This window comes from Chrysemys picta, chromosome 8, assembly GCF_011386835.1.
Source record: "Chrysemys picta bellii isolate R12L10 chromosome 8, ASM1138683v2, whole genome shotgun sequence".
Lineage (NCBI taxonomy): Eukaryota > Metazoa > Chordata > Testudines > Emydidae > Chrysemys > Chrysemys picta.
This window is the reverse complement of record NC_088798.1, coordinates 27,457,912-27,483,061: the sequence shown is the minus strand read 5'-3', so window position 1 is coordinate 27,483,061 and position 25,150 is coordinate 27,457,912. Positions and strand designations below refer to the sequence as shown.

General features: G+C 42.1%; 1 protein-coding gene across 1 annotated transcript; it reads left to right on the top strand.

The window, feature by feature from the left end:
- Window positions 1–1,737: 1,737 nt before the first annotated feature.
- Window positions 1,738–4,336, top strand: LOC135972997 (SRRM2 protein homolog rsr-2-like). Its single transcript, XM_065554076.1, has 2 exons — window positions 1,738–2,643; window positions 3,711–4,336. Exons 1-2 carry the CDS (start codon window positions 2,100–2,102, stop codon window positions 4,226–4,228), a joined length of 1,062 nt encoding a protein of 353 aa, XP_065410148.1. The 5' UTR covers window positions 1,738–2,099; the 3' UTR covers window positions 4,229–4,336.
- The last annotated feature ends 20,814 nt before the right edge of the window (window positions 4,337–25,150 follow it).

The following is a 25,150-nucleotide window of genomic DNA, read 5'->3' as shown; positions in this document are numbered from 1 at the left end:
CTTTCACCATTTCTTGTTATTTCTTTTGCTTCCTGTTACTGTTCTCCTCCTTTGCTATTCTCTGTAGTTCCTCTCTCCAATGGAACTATAAAATTACAGTCCAGTTCCTAGTAGATAGAGGTCCATGTCACAATAACCACTACCACAACTGAATACGAATTAATCAAGAATTAAAAAGACATGATGAAGTATGCCCTCACGCCTGCAAATGATTCTTCTGGATCAGAGTTGAGTCACAATGGCCAAGCAGTATGGGAAGGATTGGATCTTGAACTTCAGCTTCTAAAGGAATTAAGATGAAGTATCACACTAGCTTCCTATACAACATGGCTTGACATGGCAATCGCATGGGGCTAAATTTTCAAAAGTGACTAGTGATTTTCAGTGCCTTGACTTTTGGGTATCCAACTTGAAACACTGTAAGGGGCCTGATTTTTCTGAAAGCATTACATCTTCTAAAAATCAGTCTGCTTTATGGTATCTCCGTTTGAATATCCCAGGAACAATGGGGGCATCCAAAGTCACTAGTCATTTTTTAATTTGTAGGCCTGGATTCCCTTCACCCTACTTGCTTTATGGTTCATAGATTAGGAAATGGGTTATTGTACAGTACTGCTGCTGGCTCCAAGATGTTACCATTCATTCATATTAAGGACAATGTATAGCTGCTTCTGACAGCACAATTTCCTGTGTTCTGTTACAATTGCTCCGTCAGCTATCCTTAGCTCTTTGGTCATCTTGTCACACTTCTTTCCCACACACCCCCACTCTCAGGACCCTCCACCTTTTCTTTCTTTAGCTCCTTTTACAAACAACTATAAGTATTTGCACTTTGAATTGTATTATAAGGTTGCAGTCCCCAGGTAAAATTCCTAGGGCAGGCAACATTTATAGTTCAGCACATGTTTTCATAGTCAATGGGAAAAAAATGCTGCTATATTCCTAATGGGCTTTCCTCAGTAATATGCTTCATGGCACCATTGGATGTTTGGGGACATTGACATTGCTTGAATATTTCTCTTTTATTGCTATTGTTGCTTTGACAGCTTTGATTTTATGGCAACTTTAATCATGTGTATCCTATTCCTTCACCTCTGGCATTTTGCAAATATGCTTTTTCTCTGTTGCCACTACGATAACTACCTTCATCAAATTATAACTCATCACTCTGTTCCCCCCCCCGTCATGAGTGAAACCCCAAAAGGGGACTATGTCAGCCAAACAAGGAGATGCTAAATGTTTATATGTTAGAAAATCAAGTAATTAAAAAAATAAAAAAGACGAAAAATTGGGTGTATAAGTTAATGCAGCCCCAAGACAACACTGGCAATAACTTATGCACTGAAACTTTAAGCAAGCTTTATGAGCCTGTTTGTACTCAACTATTCATGAAAAAAATGTGCTATCAAGTAGAACAACACAGTGTACTTGTGTTATCTTAAAGATACAGTGTACCAATAAATCACATGGGCAACATAGGTACTATTTTTACATCCTTTATTCCTAAGAAAATGTATTCTGTTTCATAGGCTTTTTTTTTCTTATGTATAATATTGATTAGTTTTACACTGAGACAGATTTTGGTAGTTAATTATTATCGAGAGTTGGAGGCAGTACAGAGTTGCAGTACCTCAGCAGGGCATTGTGACTCAGGAAGGTAGAATCTCTCCTGGTGCTCCTGATTTGCTCGGAGAGCTTGCTAACAGTTCTACCTCTTGGGCCTGGTCTACACTACGACTTTAATTCGGATTTATTAGCTTTAATTCGAATTTACCCTGCAACCGTCCACACAACGACGCTATTTATTTCGATGTAAAGGGCCCTTTAAATCGATTTCTGTACTCCACCCCGACGAGCGGAGTAGCGCCAAAATCGATTTTAACATTTCGAATTAGGGATAGTGTGGCCGCAATTCGATGGTATTGGCCTCTGGGAGCTATCCCACAGTGCATCATTGTGACCGCTCTGGACAGCAATCTAAACTCGGATGCACTGGCCAGGTAGACAGGAAAAGCCCCGCGAACATTTGAATTTCATTTCCTGTTTGCCCAGCGTGGAGAGCACAGGTGACCACAGATAGCTCATCAGCACAGGTAACCATGCAGGCTGATAATCGAAAAAGAGCACCAGCATGGACCGTGAGGGAGGTACTGGATCTGATCGCTGTATGGGGAGAGGATTCAGTGCTTGCAGAACTTCGTTCTAAAAGACGAAATGCCAAAACTTTTGAAAAAATCTCCAAGGGCATGATGGAGAGAGGCCACAATAGGGACTCAGATCAGTGCCGCGTGAAAGTCAAGGAGCTCAGACAAGCCTATCAAAAAACAAAGGAGGCAAACGGTCGCTCCGGGTCAGAGCCGCGGACATGCCGCTTCTACGCCGAGCTGCATGCAATTCTAGGGGGGGCTGCCACCACTACCCCACCTGTGATCGTGGATTCCGGGTCGGGGATAGTCTCATCAGCGACACCTGAGGATTCTGCCGATGGGGGAGAGGAGGAGGAGGAGGAGGATGAGCTTGCAGAGAGCACACAGCACTCCGTTCTCCCCAACAGCCAGGATCTTTTTCTCACCCTGACTGAAGTACCCTCCCAACCCTCCCAAGCCAGTACCCAAGACTCTGACCCCATGGAAGGGACCTCAGGTGAGTTTACCTTTTAAAATATAAAACTTGTTTTAAAAGCAAACGGTTTTTAATGATTACTTTGCCCTGAGGACTTGGGATGCATTCGCGGTCAGTTCAGCTACTGGAAAAGTCTGTTAACGTGTCTGGGGATGGAGCGGAAATCCTCCAGGGACATCTCCATGAAGCTCTCCTGGAGGTACTCCAAAAGCCTTGCCACAAGGTTTCTGGGCAGTGCATCCTTATTCCGTCCTCCATGGTAGGACACTTGACCACGCCATGCTTGCAGCAAGTAATCTGGTATCATTGCCTGACAAAGCCTAGCAGCATATGGTCCCGGTGTTTGCTGGCATTCAAGCAACATCCGTTCTTTATCTTGCTGTGTAATCCTCAGGAGAGTGATATCACTCCTGGTAACCTGGTTGAAATACGGGAACTTAATTAAGGGGACAGAGGTGGCCGTTCCTACTGGGCTGTTTGCCTGTGGCGGAAAATAAATCCTTCCCTGCAGTTAGCCAAGCGCAGATGGGAAATTGGCTCTGAGCTTTTCGCGTTTGGCTATCAGGGATCTTCCCTGTTACCAGCCACGCGGTGGAGGGAGGGGGTACCGTGATCATCCCAGAGAATTCATGGCGGGAGGGGAGCGGCGGCGGGGGGGGGTGGTTAGTTTGGTTCCTGCAGGGATCTTCCCTGATACCAGCCACGCGGTGGGGGGGGGGGGTACAGCGATCATCCCAGAGAATTCATGGTGGGGGGGGGGTGGTTAGTTTGTTTTCTGCTGCTGCTGAATGTTAACAGAAAAACCGCAGCACTCTACAGGCTATGCTTGGTATGTGGGAAAGGAGGGCGCAGAAGCTGTAAGACAATGGCTTACCATGGCCGCATGCAAGCCGAATTCTGTTGCCCAGACCTGTGATCTCTAGCAGCAAAGCCACAGGCACTCAGCATTAAGAGGCAAAATGCGACCTTGCACAGAAATCACATGTGCTATGTAATGTGAATAGTGTTGGTCACCGTGAAAGAGTATAAGCATTGTTCTGCAAAATGTATCTTTTTAAACAATTCTCTCTTTTTTCCCCTCCCTACAGCAGCTGCAAATTCCTCAAGCCTCCCTCCTCCATCCCGAAGGCTATCACAGATAAGGCGTCGTAAGAAGAGAACGCGAGACAAGATGTTTTCTGAAATTATGGAATCCAGCCGCAGTGACAGAGCTCATCTGAATGAGTGGAAGGAAACAGTTTCAAAGTATAGGAAAGAAGCCAGTGAACGTGAGGACAGGAGAGACCAACGTGAGGACAGGAGGGACCAACGTGAGGACAGGAGAGACGCTCGAGATGAGAGGTGGCGGCAGGAAGATCAGAGGAGGCAGGATGCAACACTGGGGCTGCTGCGTGAGCAAACAGACATGCTCCGGCGTCTGGTGGAGCTTCAGGAACGGCTGCAGGAAAACAGACTGCCGCTTCAGCCCCTGTTCCACCCTCCCCCCTCCCCATGTTCCGTATCCTCCTCACCCAGACGTGTAAGAACGCGGGGGGGGGGGAGGCGCCGTACACCTTCTCATTCCACCCCAGTAGACAGCCCAAGCAAAAGGCTGTCATTTTTTTAACCTTTTCTTAGTGGCTTTTTCCTTCCCAGCAATCCTCCTCCCAAATACCACCCGGGTTCCCTCCCTCTTTTTCTAATCTATTAATAAAGAATACATGATTTTTAAATGATAGTGACTTTATTTGGTTTGAAAGAAAGCTGGGGGAAGGGGGAGGGTGGGTTCCTTACATAAAATCAGTCAATAAAGGGGGCGGGTTTTCATGAAGGAGAAACAAACAGATATTTCACACTGTAGCCTGGCCAGTCATGAAACTGGTTTTCAAAGCTTCTCTGATGCACAGCGCTTCCTGGTGTGCTCTTCTAATCGCCCTGGTGTCTGGCTGCACGTAATCAGCAGCCAGGCGATTTGCCTCAGCCTCCCACCTCACCATAAAGGTCTCCCCCTTACTTTCACAGAGATTGTGGAGCACGCAGTAAGCAGAAATAACAATGGGGAGATTTCTTTGGCTGAGGTCTGAGCGAGTCAATAATGATTGCCAGCGACCTTTTAAACGGCCAAATGCACATTCTACCACCATTCTGCACTTGCTTAGCCTGTAGTTAAACATCTCCTGACTCCTGTCCAGGCTGCCTGTGTATGGCTTCATGAGCCATGGCATTACGGGGTAGGCTGGGTCAACATCCCCAACGGTTATTTTCTGGTCCGGAAAGTAAGTCCCTTGCTGCAGCCCTTTAAACAGAGTAGTGTTCCTGAAGACGCGAGCGTCATGAACCCTTCCCGCCCAGCCCGCGTTGATGTTGGTGAAACGTCCCTTGTGATCCACAAGTGCTTGCAGCACCATTGAAAAGTACCCCTTGCGGTTTATGTACTCGGTGGCTTGGTGCTCCGGTGCCAAGATAGGGATATGGGTTCCGTCTATCGCCCCACCACAGTTAGGGAATCCCATTGCAGCAAAACCATCCACTATGGCCTGCACATTTCCCAGAGTCACTAACTTTCGTAGAAGCACCTGAGTGATTGCTTTGGCTACTTGCATCACAGCAGCCCCCACAGTAGATTTGCCCACTCCAAATTGATTCCCGACTGACCGGTAGCTGTCTGGCGTTGCAATCTTCCACAGGGCTATCGCCACGCGCTTCTCAACTGTGAGGGCTGCTCTCATCTTGGTATTCTGGCGTTTCAGGGCAGGGGACAGCAAGTCACAAAGTTCCATGAAAGTGCCCTTACGCATGCGAAAGTTCCGCAGCCACTGGGAATCATCCCACACCTGCAACACTATGCGGTCCCACCAGTCTGTGCTTGTTTCCCTTGCCCAGAATTGGCGTTCCATGGATAGAATGTGCCCCATTAACAACATGATCTCCAAAGCACCGGGGCCCGCGGTTTCACAGAATTCTGTATCCGTGTCCGTGTCCATGTCCATGTCAATGTCCTCATCATGCTTGTCGCTGCGCTGCCGCTGCCTCCTCGCCTCGTTTTTCTGGTCCTGGCTCAGCATAAACTCCACGAGAACACGCGAGGTGTTTACAATGTTCATGACTGCTGTCTTGAGCTGAGCGGGCTCCATGCTTGCCGTGGTATGGAGTCTGCAGTGTTCACCCACCCAGGAAAAAAGGCGCAAAATGGTTGTCTGCCGTCCGTTGCTTTCATGCAGGGAGGGAGGGAGGGAGGAGGGAGGGAGGAGGTGAGGCTGTACCCAGAACCACCTGCGACGATGTTTTTTGTCCCATCAGGCACTGGGATCTTAACCCAGAATTCCAATGGGCGCGGGAGACTGCGGGAACTATGGGATAGCTATGGGATAGCTACCCACAGTGCAACGCTGCAGAAATCGACGCTAGCCCCGGTACTTGGACGCACACCACCGAATTAATGTGCTTAGTGTGGCCGCATACATTTCGACTTTATACAACCTGTTTTTCAAATTCGAATTATATAAATTCGGATTAATCCCGTAGTGTAGACATACCCTTGGATGTGTGTAATGTGTACTCGTCTCCATAGTTGGCCAACTCTTCTAGTTGGTGTGGCCAGAGAAATGCCCATCTTTTGGGTTGGCTTGCATCCTACTGGGGAACATTGGCTATGGGGATTGCAGTTATGACTCTTCACTGAAAAGAAGGGGCTGAGGAAGAGGAAGTCTTCAATCTTTTCTTGCACTTGTGCAAGGATTGTCTGCAGTATAGCCCTGAGGTTATTATTCTCAAAGGATGTACGGCAACATTAAGCCAAGTTTAGCGTACAGGACATAAGCCCTTCCACAGTGTGCTGTGACTCTCCGCTGTAATATGTGAAAATGAATGACATTAAGAATACCAGTATTGTCAACCACAAGCATTCAAAAATCATTAGCGGGACTGGGGGGAAAAACCATGAGATTGGCTTAACAATCATAGGAGTTTTTTTAAATAATAAATGTTGGGCTCATTTTATTCATCATCTGGCTTCTGAGCCTTTAAGGTGCATGCGAGTCACATTTTATACTTTTCTTCACAACTATCAAAGTTAGAAATTTACTTTTTTTAAAAAAAGCTGAGATGCATGGATCCAGGAGTTGGCGCTTTAAGAAAAACATGAAATATCACAAGAGATGACAACACTGGTTTAGGTAGGCCAACTGAGATAAAAGGCCCCATCCTGAAGTCCTTATTACTCAGTTCTCTCTCAATCAAAATTCCCATTGAAGCCAATGAGTTTTGCAAGAGTAAAGATTTAAGGACTGAGCCTAAAATAATAACTGATTCAGATCCTAACCTAAGCTCTTTTGACTTGGAAAAGACCAAATGCAAAAGTGTCAAAACTCCTCAAGAAAATTTCTTTTGTGACATGTCCAATGTGAACCAGAAACAGGAAGAACAATAAATATGAAGAGATTACCTTGCTAGATTCCTTACCAAATTTGCAGATGAAGAGGTCTGAAAAACATTTAAACTGTACAATATTTATCCAACTTGAACCATAAGATCTTTTTTTTAAATATAGATTACTCGTCACAGGGTAGTTTACTCAACATGTGTATACTGGAAGAAGTGAGGTTCATGTGCCAAGGAAAGGAAGATGAAGGAAAGAGGTTAGAAATGACCATAATTGGAAATTGAACAACAACCCATAATGCAAAACAAACACACACACACTATCCTAACAATTGGCTGTATGGATTACAAACCTGAATAGAATACCTTGCATTATATCAGATAATGTGCAGTCAAGTTTCTTTCATCAGTAAATCTTTAGTGAATGAAAACTGTTGAATAACACACCTTCTGCTGAGAATCTCTTGCATCTTACCGTATGCGTAATCAACAGAGAGAAGAGGATACATTAAATCCTTAATAATAGATGAGAGCATCAATTGATCTAAGCAGTAATTTAAAATACACAGCAAAATTAGAGAGAGCATGACTCCTTGGCTTCTACCCCACTGCTCTCCCCTAAGAAAGGAATGTCATCCCTCCAGAGATTTATGTGAGTGACTCTCAATTAGTAACAGACCTTAGACAGCTCAGGATGCAACCATGACATTTAAAAAGGTATGTTACAATAACATAACACTGGGGACAGAAAGTGAAGAGAAAAATCTGAATTTCACCATAAATTAGCTCACTCCCATACAATCAATCAAGAATTGTAAGATGCTGCTTCTTATCTTTTAACCTTTCGACTGTCTCAGAACTTGTGTTATATTTAGTATGGTTCATAAAGGAACTAACCAAGGTGATCAGGGCTGAAGTCTCATTTCTCTGTAGTCTTGACTACTGTGACACATTGTCAGAACTCAATGCTTCATCTCAAGAGAGTTCCATTAACTAAAATGAGGGACTATTTTAGTTAATTGTTCTATATTTTCTAGATAAAATAGCCTTTTTCTTTATGATGAAACCAATTTTTCCTAAATGCATTGCAACAATTATTTAAACTGATTTCAATTACCATTTTAGTTTGCACTAAATTAACTATTATTAGGAACACTGAGATGAATCTGGGGTTGGCAGCTGATTTTGTCCTGTACAGTGCGGAATTAAGGCTATAAAAAGGATAGACTGGTGCCATGTTATTGGGGTTGATTGGTTCTAACTGAGGGCAGAGTGTAGTCTATTCTGTTTAAGGAGGTGGTGCAGTAGCTCTATGGCAGCCAGGGCTTTCCCTATTTTGAGCAAATCCTCAGTTGCACACTGAGGGCAAGATTCTTGCTCCTTTGCACCTTGGGCCATGATATGGCCACTGAAAGTAAAGTGTGATTTGATGCTGAAATACAACGCCAATGCTGCAATGTTATTGTGTGGTAATGATTTCAGACCCATTGTTTACAGATGAAACCCTGTTTTTTCTAGCTGACAGTCCGCACACTCTACTGGCGAGCTGAGTAAAGCTAGTTTCTTTCCTCTTCATGAATCATCATTATTAATAACAACATTTCCATCGGCCAAATTATGCTCTCATTTACACCTGTGCAACCATATTGTCTTCAGTTTATGCCCCCAGTGACCATGTGTAACCTCAGTGCTTTAGGTGGGTTGCAAAGGTGTCATGGATTGGAATTTCATTTAAACAAAAAAATCTGTTGTTGCACAAGAAAGAATAAATCCCAGGTCGTGCTCTCTCTGCTGTGTTTGCTCTGCAGGTCGAACAGAAGTTAAAAAAAAAAAAAAAAAAAGCTGTAAAAATGTGGTTTTGTCCTGAAAGTAAACAAATGTGATTTTGGAATATACAGGGACTAGATCTTTTGAATAAGACTCCATTGTATCCAGTCATGTTTTATACATTAAATTAACTGAGCTAGTCCTGTTTGGTCCAGGTGATGATTAATACATTCACAGAGCAACAGGTGAAGTTTTCCATCTATTTTATTGTGAATACCCAAGTGCATACCCAAATGATTAAGAGCTCTTTCACACTTAGCTGATCTAGTTGCTCTTCAGTTTGAAGCTGTAATGGCTTGTGTAGATTCACTCCCATTTTCTGGCGAATAGTTGCTGCCTTGCAGAGCAGCCCTCACATACAGCTTTTCAGATTCAGAAGGGGGCACCTCTGCATCCGGCAACACTCTTTTACACCATTCTTCCCTACAGTGCCTATCTTACATTGCAAAAATGCTTGTGAGTATCTTGATTAGTACACTTAATTTAAAAGATCACAAAACTAAGTCATTTTGCTGCGTTTAGGATTTGCCCCAGCAGCTAAGTAGCTTGCTTGGGCAGATGTTCACGAGTGTGGAGGTGTGTTCAGCTTAATGATTGAAGCAGTTTCTGTGAGTTATTATACAGTCCCTCGCCCCACCACAAATAGGGGGAAGGTGAAAGGATCCAGTCAATGGCAGTTTGCCCTGCCAGCTAATGCTTTGTCCCCTCCACTCTGTTTGGATGGTGCCACCCACAGTGCTCATGGGAGCAGAGCTACACGTTGCCCAGGGCAGGGGACCACATCCCTTTCTACTTCCAAGCCCTCTGACCCCCTGCCCAAAATAGTGCAGTTAAATCACATGGCAATACTAATCCTACTGCCAAAGGGCCCTCTGCACCTATTGAATTCTGGTGCCAGGCGTTCCAGCCTAAGGGAGAGGCTACTAAACCCAGGGCTCAAGTAAGTTGAGGGGGCAACAAATGGAAAAAAAACAGGAATGGGAATGCAGGTCAAAAGCAGGGAGCCAGAGGAGGATACTGAACAGAGAACCCTGGAGAGCGCCCACTGCTCAATGCCCCTCTGTTACTGCAGAGGAGGGAATTGGGTTTGCCCCTGTGTTTCTGTTTCTCTCAGAAATGTTAGACTTGAATACATCTTCCAGTGTACCAGATATGTAGACTTGGGAGAAATTGATTTTTATTTTTGTATCATTTCAATGGGTAGTAGATGTTAATTTTTAAAGCATTTTTATATTTTTATCAATGTAAATGGTCAGTTGTGCAAAATTATGGCAAAAATTGTTGTGCAAAATTATAAGCATTTTTAAAGTATTTTTATCTATTTAATTTTTCACAATTTGGGGAAATTAGGGAAAGGTCAGACAGATAGTGGAGGGGGTCAGACAATTATTTAATTACAGTGGATTTATAGATTCAAAAAGACAAAGCTTTATTACTGTTTAAACACAAATTATCAACATCACATATCAAAGTAAATATCCTTAAATCAAACTCTCTCAGTTCTCAAGCAGCATTTTTCTTTACCTATCTCTAACTTTTGTTTATTATCATCCATGGAGATATTTTTAATCTGTTTGTGTGTATATGGTGAAATTGAAGTTTACAGACATTTACTGATAAAAATCAAATCCTTCCAACCCTGCCTATATGGTGATGGGTTTCAGCGATAAATCTACTGAATGAGAGTGCCAGACAACTAATGAATCATATATGGCTTCATCTGAGATATATCTTGCCTCTCATCTCAGACATGATCATCAGAGAGAGGAGGATCCATTTTTAATAATAGATTATAGAGTTAATGCCTCTGTGCTGTACCTGAAAGTGCACAGACACAGTGTAAATACAGGCTGCTTCTCTGTACCCCACACATGAATTTAAACTGCCAGTGGATGGATATGTATGAGGTAATAGATTTTATTGGACCAGCTTCTGTTGGAGAAAGAGACAAGCTTTCAAGCTTACACAGAGCTCTTCTTCAGGTGACAGCTACAACGCTTCTGTCCATTTTGCAACTCTTAAATTGCAGCTACCATGTGAAGACAACAGCATTAATAAATCTACAATGAAGTAATTCTAGCTGCTCTGATAGTTTCATAATACTGTATGCATAATATATTGAGCTTATCCTTGGTAAATACCTTCCTGAAAGATAAAAGCCCTTTACAAAATACATAGAAATAGAACCACTTCTAGGACAGAATTCATCAGCTAATTAGTTTATTATAAAAAGCAACAGAGGGTCCTGTGGCACCTTTAAGACTAACAGAAGTATTGGGAGCATAAGCTTTCGTGGGTAAGAACCTCACTTCTTCAGATGCATCTGAAGAAGTGAGGTTCTTACCCACGAAAGCTTATGCTCCCAATACTTCTGTTAGTCTTAAAGGTGCCACAGGACCCTCTGTTGCTTTTTACAGATTCAGACTAACACGGCTACCCCTCTGTTAGTTTATTATGTTTCCCAGCCCAATCTTATTAGGTTCCCGAGAAGTTCCTCACAATCTTCTCTAGTCTCAAGTACCCTAAATAATTCGTTATCACCAAATTTTGGCCAATCACTATTACTCACCTCATCTATGTGAATAGTAAAGAGTCTGAGTCACAAAATTCTGGTTTAAGTTTCTTATTATGAACCTCCCAGCATTCAGAGGTATTCAGACCTGCAGATTTGGTTTTGGCCTGTATCTAGTTGTAAATAAATATCTTATACAATGTTGGTCTTACTACTGATCCCTAGAGTATCCTACTATTAATCTTTTCAATGTTGAGAATCAGCTATTTATTCGTACTCCTTGCTTCCTGCCTATTAACCAGCTTTTAATCATTGCAGGAATTTACCTCTCACACTGTGGTTACTACATTTCCTTAATAGTCTCTTGTGAGCATCTTTATCAAAAGCCCTTTGAAAGTCTAAATATATCATAACCCTTGTGTCTCCTTTATCCACTATTTTGTTAACTATTTCAAATAATCCTAACAGGCTAGAGAAGCATAGTTTATCTCAGCCAAAGCCAGGCTGGTTTTCCCCTCTCATAGTATACTGATATAGGTTCTTTTGGATTACTGTGTTAATTATTTACTATAATTCAAGAATGTGTTCAGAAATAAAGTAACAAGAAAATAAGTACTGTGCCTTTGTCAGTGACACAACCCACTTTATTTGTACAATATGTTGTTTCTACGTGTATCCACTGACCTTGTTCTCTGCTCCATGCCTCAAGAAGATTCTAACTCTGTGTGCACATATGAAACCAACTTGGCTAGTGAGAGGTACCAGGATAACCCTGCCCTCTCAACTACTTTTTAACTTTATACACAGTATAAAGCACAACTAAGAAAATAATGTAAATAATGCTGTAAGATAAAGTAAAAACAATACATAATTAATGCCATAATAAAAGAGCCATAGAATGGAAAACTGTAGTGGAACGAAATACAGCACTGTGAAATACAGCCTATAAATGTGCATAAAATATGTATAAATGTGTAACTGCTCTCAGCCTGGCCACACAAAGGAGAAGATCATGAAATGACTAATGGTTCACTTGTTCAATCCTGTGGTTTAGAAGAGTGGTAGGGAAGGGGAATATTATTTGTCACTTGAGCCCTCAGTATTGACTCAAAGAAATTTACATCTATTGCACCATACAAGTCCTGGAGGCGGGAGCCAGGCCATGCTGATGAACCTAATGGAGTATTGGAAGTACTGCAGTCAGCAGTACAGTAAGGGAATGTTCTATTCTGTTATCATTTATTGATATCTTGGTAATGCCTAACGGCCCTATTCAGGAATTGATACCCCATTGTGCCAGGCACTGTACAAGCACTTTGTTAAAAAGAGTGCCACCCTCTAATCTTATCAAATATCTTTTTTATTTCATGCTCATCACTGAGTGGAACTTAAGCACCTTATAAGCAATACATCGCAGTGTTCTTCTTTCTCTACTCCTGTTCCATGATAGCTTAGGATAATGTGTGCTAGTAGTTAGGGTTTCATTTCATTACTTTATGTAATTTGTAATTATAGCCATGGGGCATCAAACTGCTTATGTGGAAAGGTACTAATTACATTTTTAATTATGGTCTGTGGGTTGGCCTACAGAATAAGGGGCCATACAGTACCCTACAACAGATCTACAACACATTTTCCAAAGATGACAATGTAAGGTTTGAACAAGGACCTTTGTTATAGGGTCAGAATGAGGGTGTCAGAATCTGGCTCTTAGTTAGCTTTACTGTGGCACACTGCATTACTCAGTGCCAAAAAAAATGATTCAAAACTCTCTTAGGGCCACCATTATTTCTGTCCCCTTTATGTTGCCTATAAAAAATAAATACAAAGTCTGAGAGACAAGGTGGGTGAGAGATCTTTTATTGGACCAATTTCTGTTGGTGAGAGAGACAAACTTTGAGCAACACAGATCTCAACGCTTGTCTCCCTCACCAACAGAAGTTGGACCAATAAAAGATATTACTTCACTCACCTTGTGTCTCTAATTAATCTTGGGACTAACTCCACTAGCACAACACTGCATACATAAAGTTTGAACCACCTAAATAATACAGAAGCAGAAAGAATTTTGTAAAAACACAAGGGCTATTTAGGAAACAATAATTGTTTTTTTAAAAAAGGTAGCAGTGAGTTAGTCATTGCCAATCCTTGTCATTTGAAACCGCCATCTTGAAAATGGGCCACTACCAGATGTGTGGGAAAGCTAATTAAAAAAGACTAGCCATTAAATAAACATATTTCCTTTTAAATCTATGATGCTAATAATAGTAACTGCACATGAACATTGATTCTGGTTAACTCCAGTTCACCTACATGGCTGTCATATTCCATGGTACAAGAGACGATGCTATTCAAATGTTCCGAACGCTGGGCTGATAACTATGAGAGAGAGGCAGGAGGGAAGGAATTCTCCCTTCCCCCATTCCTTGAAGTGGCTATGGAGCTGCTCTGCAGCTGCTGCAATAGCCCAAGGCTTCAATAGCACGTCTTCCTCAAAGGTGGGAGTGGGATGTAATCAAGTATCCACATAGACTCAGATCTTCTGGCTCCGCCCCACCTCTCTCAACTTGTTCCTTCCCAGCAGCTACACAATGACAGGCAGGCGCACTATGGTAATGAATTCTACATCATACAGAGAGAGAGAGTACAGACCTGACCTCCCCCCATCCTCCTCTTGGGCACTAGAAATGTGTCCGTTTTTCTTCCAGGGGACCCTCCAGTGCACAGATCCTGCCCTCTCGTAGGTGAATGAATTGCTACAATTTAAAACAACTTTTTTTCATATATGCCGGTGGAGCACCACATATGCAACAGTTTTAGGGTGACCTATTGCCAAATGCCAGGTCTGCTGGGGAAGGAGTGAACATTATCACCATTTAGTAAATTAGACCAACAACTAGGGACAAAAATCCAACCGTGGAATGAGCCTAGTGAAATTGACAGGCTTATACTGGACCCTTATGTTTCCGTTGACTTGACACACACACCAGAGGAAGGATGGTCCAGTGGTTAGAGTGCTAGCCTGGGTCATGGCAAAGTCAGATTCAGTTTTCTCCTCCTGTGTGACCTTGGGCAAATCACTTAGTTTTTCTGTGCCTTAGTTCCCCAGCTGTAAAGTGAAGATAATGGCACTTCTGTACCTCATCAGTGTGTTGTGAGGATGATTACATTAAAGTGCTCAGATACTGTGCAGTGATGGAGACCATATAAATACTGAAGATAGAGCTATACTTTATCACCTATAGACCTGGGCTTTCTAATTCTGTAATATGGCTTAATGGAAAACCACACTTGTCACCAAAACAATGGCCAAACATTGACGGTGTCTCATTCCTGGGAGTGGTCCCAGTAAAGTCAATAGGACTCCTAACATAACAGGGCTGGCTCAGAGAATGCTACCAAATCTGCCCTTGCAGAGGTCCCCCAGAACAAGGGGTTGGGGGCTATCATGCTAGTGTAAAGTTTACTGCATATGCTTCCAAAGGCACCAACTTCCTCTCTAGCCGGGGCGTGTTCGACCCCCACTCCACCTCAAGCCTGCCCCCATTTCACCCTTTCCTCCAAGCTCCACCCCTGCCCCCCTTCTTCCCATCCCTGCTCCACCCCAGGCCCCACCCCCACTCCATCTCTTCCCCCAAGTCCCTAGCCTGGCCCCACCTCTTCCTGCCCCCTCCTCTGAGCATGCCCCACCCCTCTCTCCCAGCTGTTCCATGGCATGCAGGAGGTGCTGGGAGGGAGGGGGAGGAGTTGATTAGGAGGCCGCCAGTGGCCAGGAGGTGCTGTGGGGAAGTGGGGGAGCTTGGCTATCGGTGGGTGCTAAGCACCCACTAATTTTTTTCACCATAGCAACGCCAGGGTGCTCCAGCCCTGGAGCATTCATGGAGTCAGTGCCCATGTATGTTTCAATACCACATGGTTTGATTTGCACTGATAGAGAAATCTGGGATTACAGTAAGGGTCCTAAGGAATTGGGATGTATCTCTCTGTAATTGTGGCCCTGATGAGGTTACATAAAAATGTTCTTACTCTCCTCCAGTTTCACAGGGAATCTTGATTCCCCTGTTCTCCATACTCCCTCTACAAACACATACTAGTTCTATGTTTGTGGGCACATTACTTATTCCACTCACACATGCATTCACTCCCATAGAACTGAACCACAGTGCTACTGACATGGCATAGGAGTTTATGGTGGAGTGGGAGAGAATGTTGCATGCTGAATCTAGGGACTTTCAGCTGGAGAGAAGTGGGGTGGACTCAATCAAAGAACTTTGGGGGGCAAGGGGGTCTAGATTGTTTGAAACAGCCATGGTGAATAAGGCATTCAAAATCTGGCCCTCTATTAACTAAGAAGGTGCCCGTGAACAAGCAAAAGTATATGCTTTTACTGTTTATGTATAGGCAAACCACGGAACCTATACCCCCCAGTAGTGTAAGAGGCAAGAACCTTTGTGGTATTGACACATCTAGATGAGAAGTCTGGTTTCCAGTTTTCTACCAGATATGACTGACAGCAGCTTTCTCTATCTTGTTTCCATGTCCATGTGATGTTTTCATCTCTTTGAGTTTCCCATTTCATAAAATCGGAGGGAGTCTATTTCTAAATATAAAAAACAGGTTAATAAAGCTGTTAGGACTTCTTTTTCAGCTTACAGCTCCCATTGAGTTCAGTTGGAGTTGTGGGTGCTCAGCCATTCTGAAAATCAGGCCCTGTTACATTTTATTTTTAGATGGCTTTTCCATATTTTTTCTTCTGTTTACACAAGAAAGAAAAACTCTCGTGAGCATGGCGACTCTTTGTTTGAATGCTGTCATTTTAGGCAATTTTACTCATTTAGAACAAGGATTGGAACAAAAGCAAATGTTATTCTTAGAGCACAACAATCCTCTTGTCTCTTCTGCTGTCTTTTTCCCAGACACAAACACAGTTGGAATGCTAGCTTCTTTAGCCAACTGAATGTTGTCTGCTTCTCTCCTATCATATCTAGAAAAAATGTAAAGCAAGGGGAAATACTTGAATGTATCAAAAGAATGTAAAACAATGAAAATTAACATCTTGAGTGCTCACAATGCACTTTCTCCCTCATTGGGTATGTCAGTTACTTCCTTTGCACAATTACCAGGGTCGTGCTGCACAGCTATTTTGTTGTTGCTTCAGTGATATTATTCATTCCTGGCGTTGCTATGGTGAAAAAAATCGTACATCTTCCTGACAGGGAATTCTTGTAATTTGTTCTCAATTACACATCCTCTTTTTTTATGTGTGTGCTAGAATACTGAGGGCCAAATTATGGCCGTTCCAGAACTGAACAAAATCCCCTCCTCCCACAAGGTTCAATAAGAAGCCATAATTCAGCTGCAGGTCTGGGAAATGCAATAAATGGAGGGTTAGCCCTGCCTAGCAGCACTAGCAACCTCACAGGGGGTAATGGCAAGGGCATGGCATAGTCCCCTACCACAGAGGGTTAACAATGAGCTGTACGGCAATAGCTACCCTTGATCTTGCCAGTCCAAGCGCATTGTGCACCATGGAGTGCAAAGGGGATGTGCTGCAACCTAAGTGAGAGAGGCAGCTGTGTGTAAGCAGAAGGTTCAGCACTATATACTCCTCCGCACAGAGCAGAATTAAGCTTCAAGCCACTTGTATGCCTGTGGGTGGAGATTGGCATACCTGAAGAAGCATAGATTTAGGCATAATCTAAACCATGCTAACGAGATGCTTAACTAAATATTCCCCTCTTTGTCCTTACTTGTCTTACTGGGCAGGAGGAACTTGATGACCACACTTTGGCACTCTCATTAATGCAGGATTGGGGGGCCTCCGTCCTCCACATCCTGCTCTTTATTTCTGTCTTGTACTTTCATGTACAAAATTCCCCACCTGCCGTGTTCAAGCTCAAGCCACCTACGTTACTTTCAAGCACCAGCAAACTAGGCCAAATTTGAATAGAAGTAAAGGAGTTGCATTCAATTTACAATGCCTTGAACTATCCAGACTCACAAGAGCTCCTATTGTTACTTATATCCATGTTGTAGGTACTGCAGAAAATGTGAATTGTTCCATAAATTTATCTGTGGTAGTAGATGTGGATATTATATCAATAACATGTGAAGCAAAAAGTAATACAGTAAGTAGAAATCACATTTTAAAGAAGGATCATATAATAAAACAGAATTACGTTGATTTATAATTATGTCATTATTAAGAATCCATGTACCTTTTAACATAATTAATTACATTTAATATAGTAGTTTGAAAACTGCAAAGCATCTATTTTAAATTATACTTATGAATTTACATATATTATTTGAATGAAAATAAATATAGGACTGATGGTTTAATAGGTGTAAACAAACCTGAGTTGTATGTTTGTGCATTGTGAATATAATAAGAGAAAGGGAAAATAATTTCATATTAGTCTAACTAACTGCAGGGCATTTACTAAACCGAATATTAATATTATTTTAGTTAACTTTCATGTATAAAAAATGCTGGGTAAATAAACCCTGTATGAAATCTGGAGTATAATTTAGAATGAATTTGTACTAATGATATCTGATGGGCCTAGTTAAAATGAAAGTTTTATTGAGAATAATGTTGTTCATTTACTTCAAGGGGAGATACCAAACATATGTAATTTGATGGTGATTTTAAAAATAAAAAAATTGGCTAATAAAGGCATTATTTACACATTTCCTTTATGAAAATGAGATTCACCGAGTATAAAATCTTCCTTAATTGTGTAATATTAAAAAGAAAATTCTTCTCCTGAGAATCTTTAGGCTGCAAAAGGGCCAAAAGGAACAAAATTCCTCAAAATGTCTATGGTGCACATTTAAGTAATAAAATCTATATTAGTCAATTCAACAAATGAGTAATGTTTTAATGAAATGTTACTGTTACACTAGCTATTATATCTGCATTATGGGCCAGAGCTTTAGAGCAATTTTCAAGAAGTGAATATGTTTCAAGGATGACATCTTTAAACAGCTGAACTAGAACATGAGTCTAGTCCTCATTCAGTTGGAATCACTGGTAAAACTCCTGCTTGCTTCATTAGTAGCAGGATTGGGCCCTGCATGTATGTTTGTTTATTTATTTATTTTATACATAAAACGTTAGCTACTGTCAGGTTCTTTTGGGTTCATTATGAGACATATGCACCTGGAAGGAATGAGATCTTTTATTTAAAAAAAAAAAGTATTAGTTTTTAACCAATTTATAATTAGTTACAGTGATAAAGTGAAAATCTACATCTACAGTGATAAAGTGAAAATCTATTCTCTACCCTCAGATTTCATTCACAGGTGAGAAACTGTTAATTTACTCTGATTCCCCCATATCTCTCTTCACATTTTACAGAGGGACCATTCAATAAGCTTTATGGCTTTCAATATAAAGATTTCTTCCACCAATAAAAGTAGGTTTATAGACCTTTGCTCATGTTGCTTGTGCCATGGGGAATCTTGGTTTTGGTTTAATTTAAAGAGGAGCAACATACAGTGTATCACTCTGGGTTAGATTTCACAGAACATGACTTCAGATATCCCCTGTGATGGGGGTGTTCACCCCACACTTGCCCTGAAAGGGTTAATGAAGACACAGAAGGGGGCTAATTAACCCAACAGGGCACAGCTGAGAGGAATCAGGTGGCTAAATAATCCCTTGACTGAGGGAAAGAGTCCAGATGAGAGAGAAGGAACTGGGGCTATAAAGGCAGGAAATTGGCAGCAGAAAGGTACAGATGGGAGTAGTTTGCAGTCATTACCTGGAAGAAGGGAGGAGTATTTGGGCTGTTAAGCCCACAGAGGGGGGAAGCCAGACAGGAAAGGGCTTAGGAAACAGCAGTAAAGTCTAGGTGGGAACAGACCTTGACTGTTGGCTAGAGGGCCCCTGAGCTGGGACTCAGAGTAGAGGGTGGGTCTGGGTTCCCCTGCCAGCTACTGAGGGAGTGGCACTATGAGGCAGTGAATGGGAAAACTGCCTGGGATTGCTGGAGAAACCCTTTAGTATCCCAGAAGGGGAAAATGCATGTAGTGACCTCGCCGAAGGGCCAAATCACAGAGCGGTAGTTTCAGCTTGTGGGGGGAAAGAGGGGCTACAGACTGTCAGCGATGGAATGATGGCATGCAACTGGGGGAAGAGGCATTGACTTGGTTAGCTATTCCCCAGAACTGCCAGAAGGAGGTGCCAGAAGCAGGCGCCATCAGAGCATTGCGTGGAGCACCTCATCACATCCCTGCACATATCAGGCCTTGTTAATTTGCACAAAGGGATCCATAACTAAACAAAGAGGAAGTGGGTATCACATTCTTATCCAAACCAGTGTATTTCATACACTTTAATTCCAAAATCTCTAATTTCAAATATAGATGTGTATGCTTATAACCCAGCAACCCGGGGGGCTCTAGTTGTTTAGCCTACGCTGCAAGGTGTGTTGAACTTCTCAGGCTCTAACAGAAGGTAGGAGGGATGCACAGGAGATTTGTCAAGATTACTAGGAATAATGTTTCATTGGTGCTTGTGGGGTCAGCTGGTAGGGTTTTATTTGTTTTGGAACTCATATCAGGGACACTTAGGTACTTTTAAAAATACTTTAATACATTGTAATACATTTTAAAAAAATTAAAATAGCCTCTTTCACAACTGACCCACAGTGGCTTCTTGACTCGCTTGGCCTTTGTATCTGTGGAGATTAACCCTGTCTCTAAGGGGGATGTATCCTCTCTTCGGTGGCTAGAAGCAGTTCCTCAGGCTAAGAAATAAGTGCCAGGCACTGAAGCCTAACGTGAGGACAAGTTCTTCCAAAGAAGATTAAGTCTCTCTTCACTGCCAAAATGGTGTTGTTTTTCAGTGAGATAACTAATGTGTGTTTACTATTCCCCTGAGAAGTGGCGACAAGGCAACTTAGCTTTTACTGCAGAGAGCTAGGCAAGATCAACACCATACCCCCACAGCCTGTAGTTGACCTCATCTAGTTTCCGTCACAGTAAAATAGGGTGATCAGATGTCACAATTTTATAGGGACAGTCCTGATTTTTGGCTCTTTTTCTTATATAGGATCCTATTACCTCCCCACCCCCATCCCGATTTTTCACACTTGCTGTCTGGTCACCCTACAATAAAACTACAGTGTCTTGTCTCCCCTAAGATGCTACAGCAGGGTAACGAATATGGAATAGTTATCCCACAGTAAAAACACATTACAGTGTTTGTTATCCGGCATATTGGGGGACTGGGGGGGTGCTTGTTAGTAAAAAAAATTCTGGTTAACTAAGAGTTATACTTACCAAGGAAGGGAGTGTGTGTGTGGGAGGGGGCTGGGGGTTGGGGCAAGGGAGGGGTTTTGGGGTGCCAGATCCAGGTGGCGCTCACCTCAGGCAGCTCCCTGCAAGTGGCAACATATCCTTGCTGCTCCTATGTGGAAGCGTGGCCAGGAGGCTCTGGGCACTGCCTCTACCCACAGGTGCTGCTCCCGTAGCTCCCATTGGCTGCAGTTCCTGGCCAATGGGAGCTGCAGAGCCAGCGTTTGGGGTGGGGGCAGTGCACAGAGCCCCCGTGGCCGTTACTCCACCTAGGAACATCAGGGACATGTTGCCACTTCTGGGGAGCTACGTGGAGCCAGGTAGGGAGCCTGCCGACCCAGCAGCAACCGGACTTTTAATTTGTATTGGGAGATATCAGAAATGCTGCTTCCTAGAGCTTTCTGGTTTTTACTGTATTTTCTAGCAGTGAAGACATAGCCTAAGTATTCCCATCCCCTCAGCATCCTCCTTCCTTCCTTTTACTTACTTGCTCATATTTATTTGCCTGCAACTGCACCTTGCCCAGTTGCATAATAACATTCATTTTACAAAATAACTTAATAATAAGGAAGAAGTTTATTCAACATGATGTGGGCTCACCATGATCACTTTGCTGTACTCCTGTTCCCTACTCTTTGTCTATTTAGATTACATGGTTTGGGGGGGCAAAAACAGTGCTTAGCACAATGAAGATCTGATCAAGATTGGAGTTTCTGGGTCATACTGCCGAATAAATAACAATATTACATTACCACTCTTTGGCCGAAATCAGCTCTCCATTCTCTATCCATTGCTAACACAACTTTTGGCCACAAAGCTGGCTTCAGTAGTTTGGTAGCACTTGCAGTTGGCCAAACAATATTACATAGTCAGCCACAAAGATGTGAACCACAATTTTCAGATAGTGCCTCTATGGCAGGCCAATGAATTTAAAGGACAAAAGATTTAGGGCATTTATCCATTTCTTACTGGGAAGTTTTCCAACTGTTGGTTTACTTTTCCACCACTGATGTTGAACCATCTGACTCAACCATGTATATAAATCAAGCTGAGGGAGATAAATCACTGTTAAGGGGGAAATCCTCCACTTTAGTTCCGTATTAGCAAAGATAGTACTGCAGTGTTGTGCTTTTATTGGTAATTCAAGCTCTATGCAACATACAAATTGCATCCAAGAGGGTTATTTACTTACATCTCACATTCTGTGGCACATATAGACTGCCCTTCTGTTATCTGTGGACCTCTTCTCTTCCCAAGGAAAAACCTTTGGGAGGGTGGGAAGTGTTAAAAAAAATCCTCAGCATACATTAAGTTGCAGAGTTGCTACTGTATTCTCAACTCCATTCTGGAGGGTGGGATTTGTGGTCCTGTGAAAGGGCTGGGGAGCATGGAAACCTCATGGAGCTGCTGTGGGGAAATCCAGTACCATTCCTACTGATCTCAGAGCATCTGCTAGGAGACTCAAACCTTTTCAGCGCACATCCCCATGACCCTGGCAGCTGCTCACTTCGTGCCATGCTGGCAGCAGCTCCACCTCCCCTCTGAGCACACAAGGAGTAGTAGCCATACTTTTCCAATTAACTGTAATTGGCATGGATTTCTATTTACAAATCTACTAGTCCCTGAGAAAAATTGCACTACTCCTGCCTCCCAAAAAGAAAAACATTGAGCTTCAGACACATGGAAAAGTGTCTGTGAGCTCTGTGGTGGTGCAGCATGTTGAAGAGCAGTGTGTTTCCTTCCCCTCCCCTTCCCCCCCGCTTTTTTTTTTAAGGTTTTGGATCATTTGACCCTTGATTTCCCACTCCTTTGCTTCCCTAAGTACTCCAAACCAGAGGGGAATGTCTAGCTCTGCATGATTATTGCTTGTGCCCTGTACTATAAGGCTGCAGATCATTTAATCTATATAAGCCCTCATTTGTCAACTCACTGCAAGTGCTGTAACTATAAACAAATTCTAAACATCCCCCAGACAAATGCCACTCCATCTTTAGACATTAAGAGCACATCCGTTGAAGTCGGGATCCAAACTGCTTTCTCTATAGTAGGCTGAACACTAGATCAAAATCAGAAGTACCATCACATTACTGCAAAAGATGAGCGTAGACAACTCGGAGGTGAACAGCTATGACGGTATGAGGTTACCAATAGGTACCTTGTGCATTTTTAAACTTGTGTCAGGAATCAAAGTGATAAAACATCCTTCTAGGTGTTATGAAACTGCAAACGTAAATCACCAGGAAACCAAATAACTAAGCCGTGTGAACACTCCAGGGCTTTTTTTCCTTTTGCACAGTAGAAGAGATATATCAAACTCCAAGATATGTCCTTTGGTACAGCAAAACTTTAATTAACAGAAATATATTGCACTTGGGCTTGACAATCTTTGGATTTGTTCTAATGACAATTTACTACTTACTGAAAAATTATCTGACCAAAAATACCCTTGGACAGTATCATTTTACTGAGTGAAATGAAAGGATCTGATCTTCTCAGAAATACACACCGCTCACATTAACTAGAGATGTGTGTGAGTATACTATCAAGGCATGAACAGACTCCTAAGTGTATGAAGATACCTGTAGTGTGGTAAACAAAGTTGAAAGCAAAATGATGTATTTTTATTCCGGGATTAGACAGGGATTAGTGTAATTCGATACAGATATTGTGTGATGAGGTCAGAATGTTGTGAAAGTCCTGAAAGAAGGATTAGATTCTCAGTCTAAAAGTCCAGGATATCTTAGATAACTTTATTTTTCACTAATGCTGCAACTGTAAAATGTTCTTCTTGGTATCCATGATAACCATACTGATAACAGATGACATGTAAACTTTCTAAGAGTCCTTTGAACTAATAGATACTAAAACTTCATTTATGCATCTCTAACTTGTTGGATGCCACTGCAATTCACAAATCTGAAGCCTGTGGCAGTCCATCAGTGTTCAGTGTTATCAAGTTCCTTGACCATATGAAATTGATCATTACATTAAATATTCCAATGAGGAGAGAGTTGTAGATGTGAGTTTAATTTCATAGTTCTTGCATTCGAAATCAACTCTGTGATTGTTTGTAAAGATAAAATGTAGAGAACAAAAATCCATGTAAGCAGAAAACTAAAAATAGCAAATGGTCCCCGTATTTATATCTCAGAAGTCAGAATACAAATAAACATCCTTGGTGAAAACACATCAGTGCTTCCAATTAAGGCAATATAATTGCATTCTTTGAAGTGGAACAATGGAAAAATCTGACAATCCATTGTATTAATATGAGGCACAGACTTCAGAGACATATAAAAATACATTTAATCTGTGTAAGGCATCTGCTACTATATATTTTTTTGCATAACATTTATGTATTGTGTGTAAACACACACATTAGATAGATAGATGAATAGATAAACATGTTACGGAGCTGGATGAAATCTGGTGCACTCTTCTGATGCAATTCAGAAACCATTGCTTTTCTAACAGAAATTTGAATTCTTTATATCTTACATTTAAAAGTGAATTTTTAGTACCCGTAAAGGGCACTAAAATGACAGCCTTCAAGACTAAAACCCTTTACTTATGACTGAAAGAGACTACAGCAGCAGCAGCAGCAATGTAAACTTCCCCATGGCATCACCCAAAAATGTGCCTTAGACTTGGTGGATTACACCTAAGGATTAAACAGTCTCCATGTTTATTCAGTCTTTTGTCAGTTTTGACATTTTTTAAACTAATACTTCTATCAACTGTTGAAGAAATTATTGGTGAATAATAACATACTACTGTTCAACTAGTCTTATAGATGGTTGAACAATAGAAATAGATTATTCTTGGTTTTTCCTATCATCTGGCAAATTTTTTACTATTTGATGAGCTATTTAGTGAGAGCTGAGGCCACAATCTAATGAACTTGATATGGGTACTAATAGCTATTCTTTCCTGGTGTATACTAACACTAAACTATTCTGTACTGATGGTATTGATTTAATCACCGTGTGATACGGTACATTACCTTTACTCTGGACAAGAAGGCAGTTTGCTAAAAAATGAGTAATTGTTTACTCTGACTATTTAACAGTCTGACAGTTGAGGCAGTTTGTCTAAGATAGCTTTCAATTATCAATGGGAGTCTGGGCTGGGATGCCATTCTAGGCCTTCTAGTGTTGACTGCAAACTTCACAGTGGGAAGGATGAGGAAGATAAGCAGGCATATGAATCCACTTTAGGTGAGTCATCTAAATCATTGATAAGGTCTCTACAGTATTTGTCCCAGATTCTCCTTTGCCTTGAACTGAGTGTAGTCCTTTAGGCCAGTGCAGAGTGAGTGTAAAGTATATGCAGAATACTACTTCTGATCTGGTAGTATTTTAGATGCACTCTGTACTCATCTTGTGCAGTGTGGATGACTACACAAGACTCAAGGTGGTACAGAATCAGACTTTGTGAGCTGAATACTCCTCTGCAACCAGCGTCCACTTCCAGCAGCTGAAGTGGGGGGCTCCAGCCACTTTTTGTGACTTCTCAAGCCTGAGG

Excerpts from the sequence above, each read along its gene's own strand:
- LOC135972997 (XM_065554076.1), top strand. The coding sequence starts at position 2,100 with ATGCAGGCTGATAATCGAAAAAGAGCACCAGCATGGACCGTGAGGGAG. Across the intron at positions 2,644-3,710 it reads CCCCATGGAAGGGACCTCAG|CAGCTGCAAATTCCTCAAGC; the intron begins GTGAGTTTACCT and ends CCCTCCCTACAG.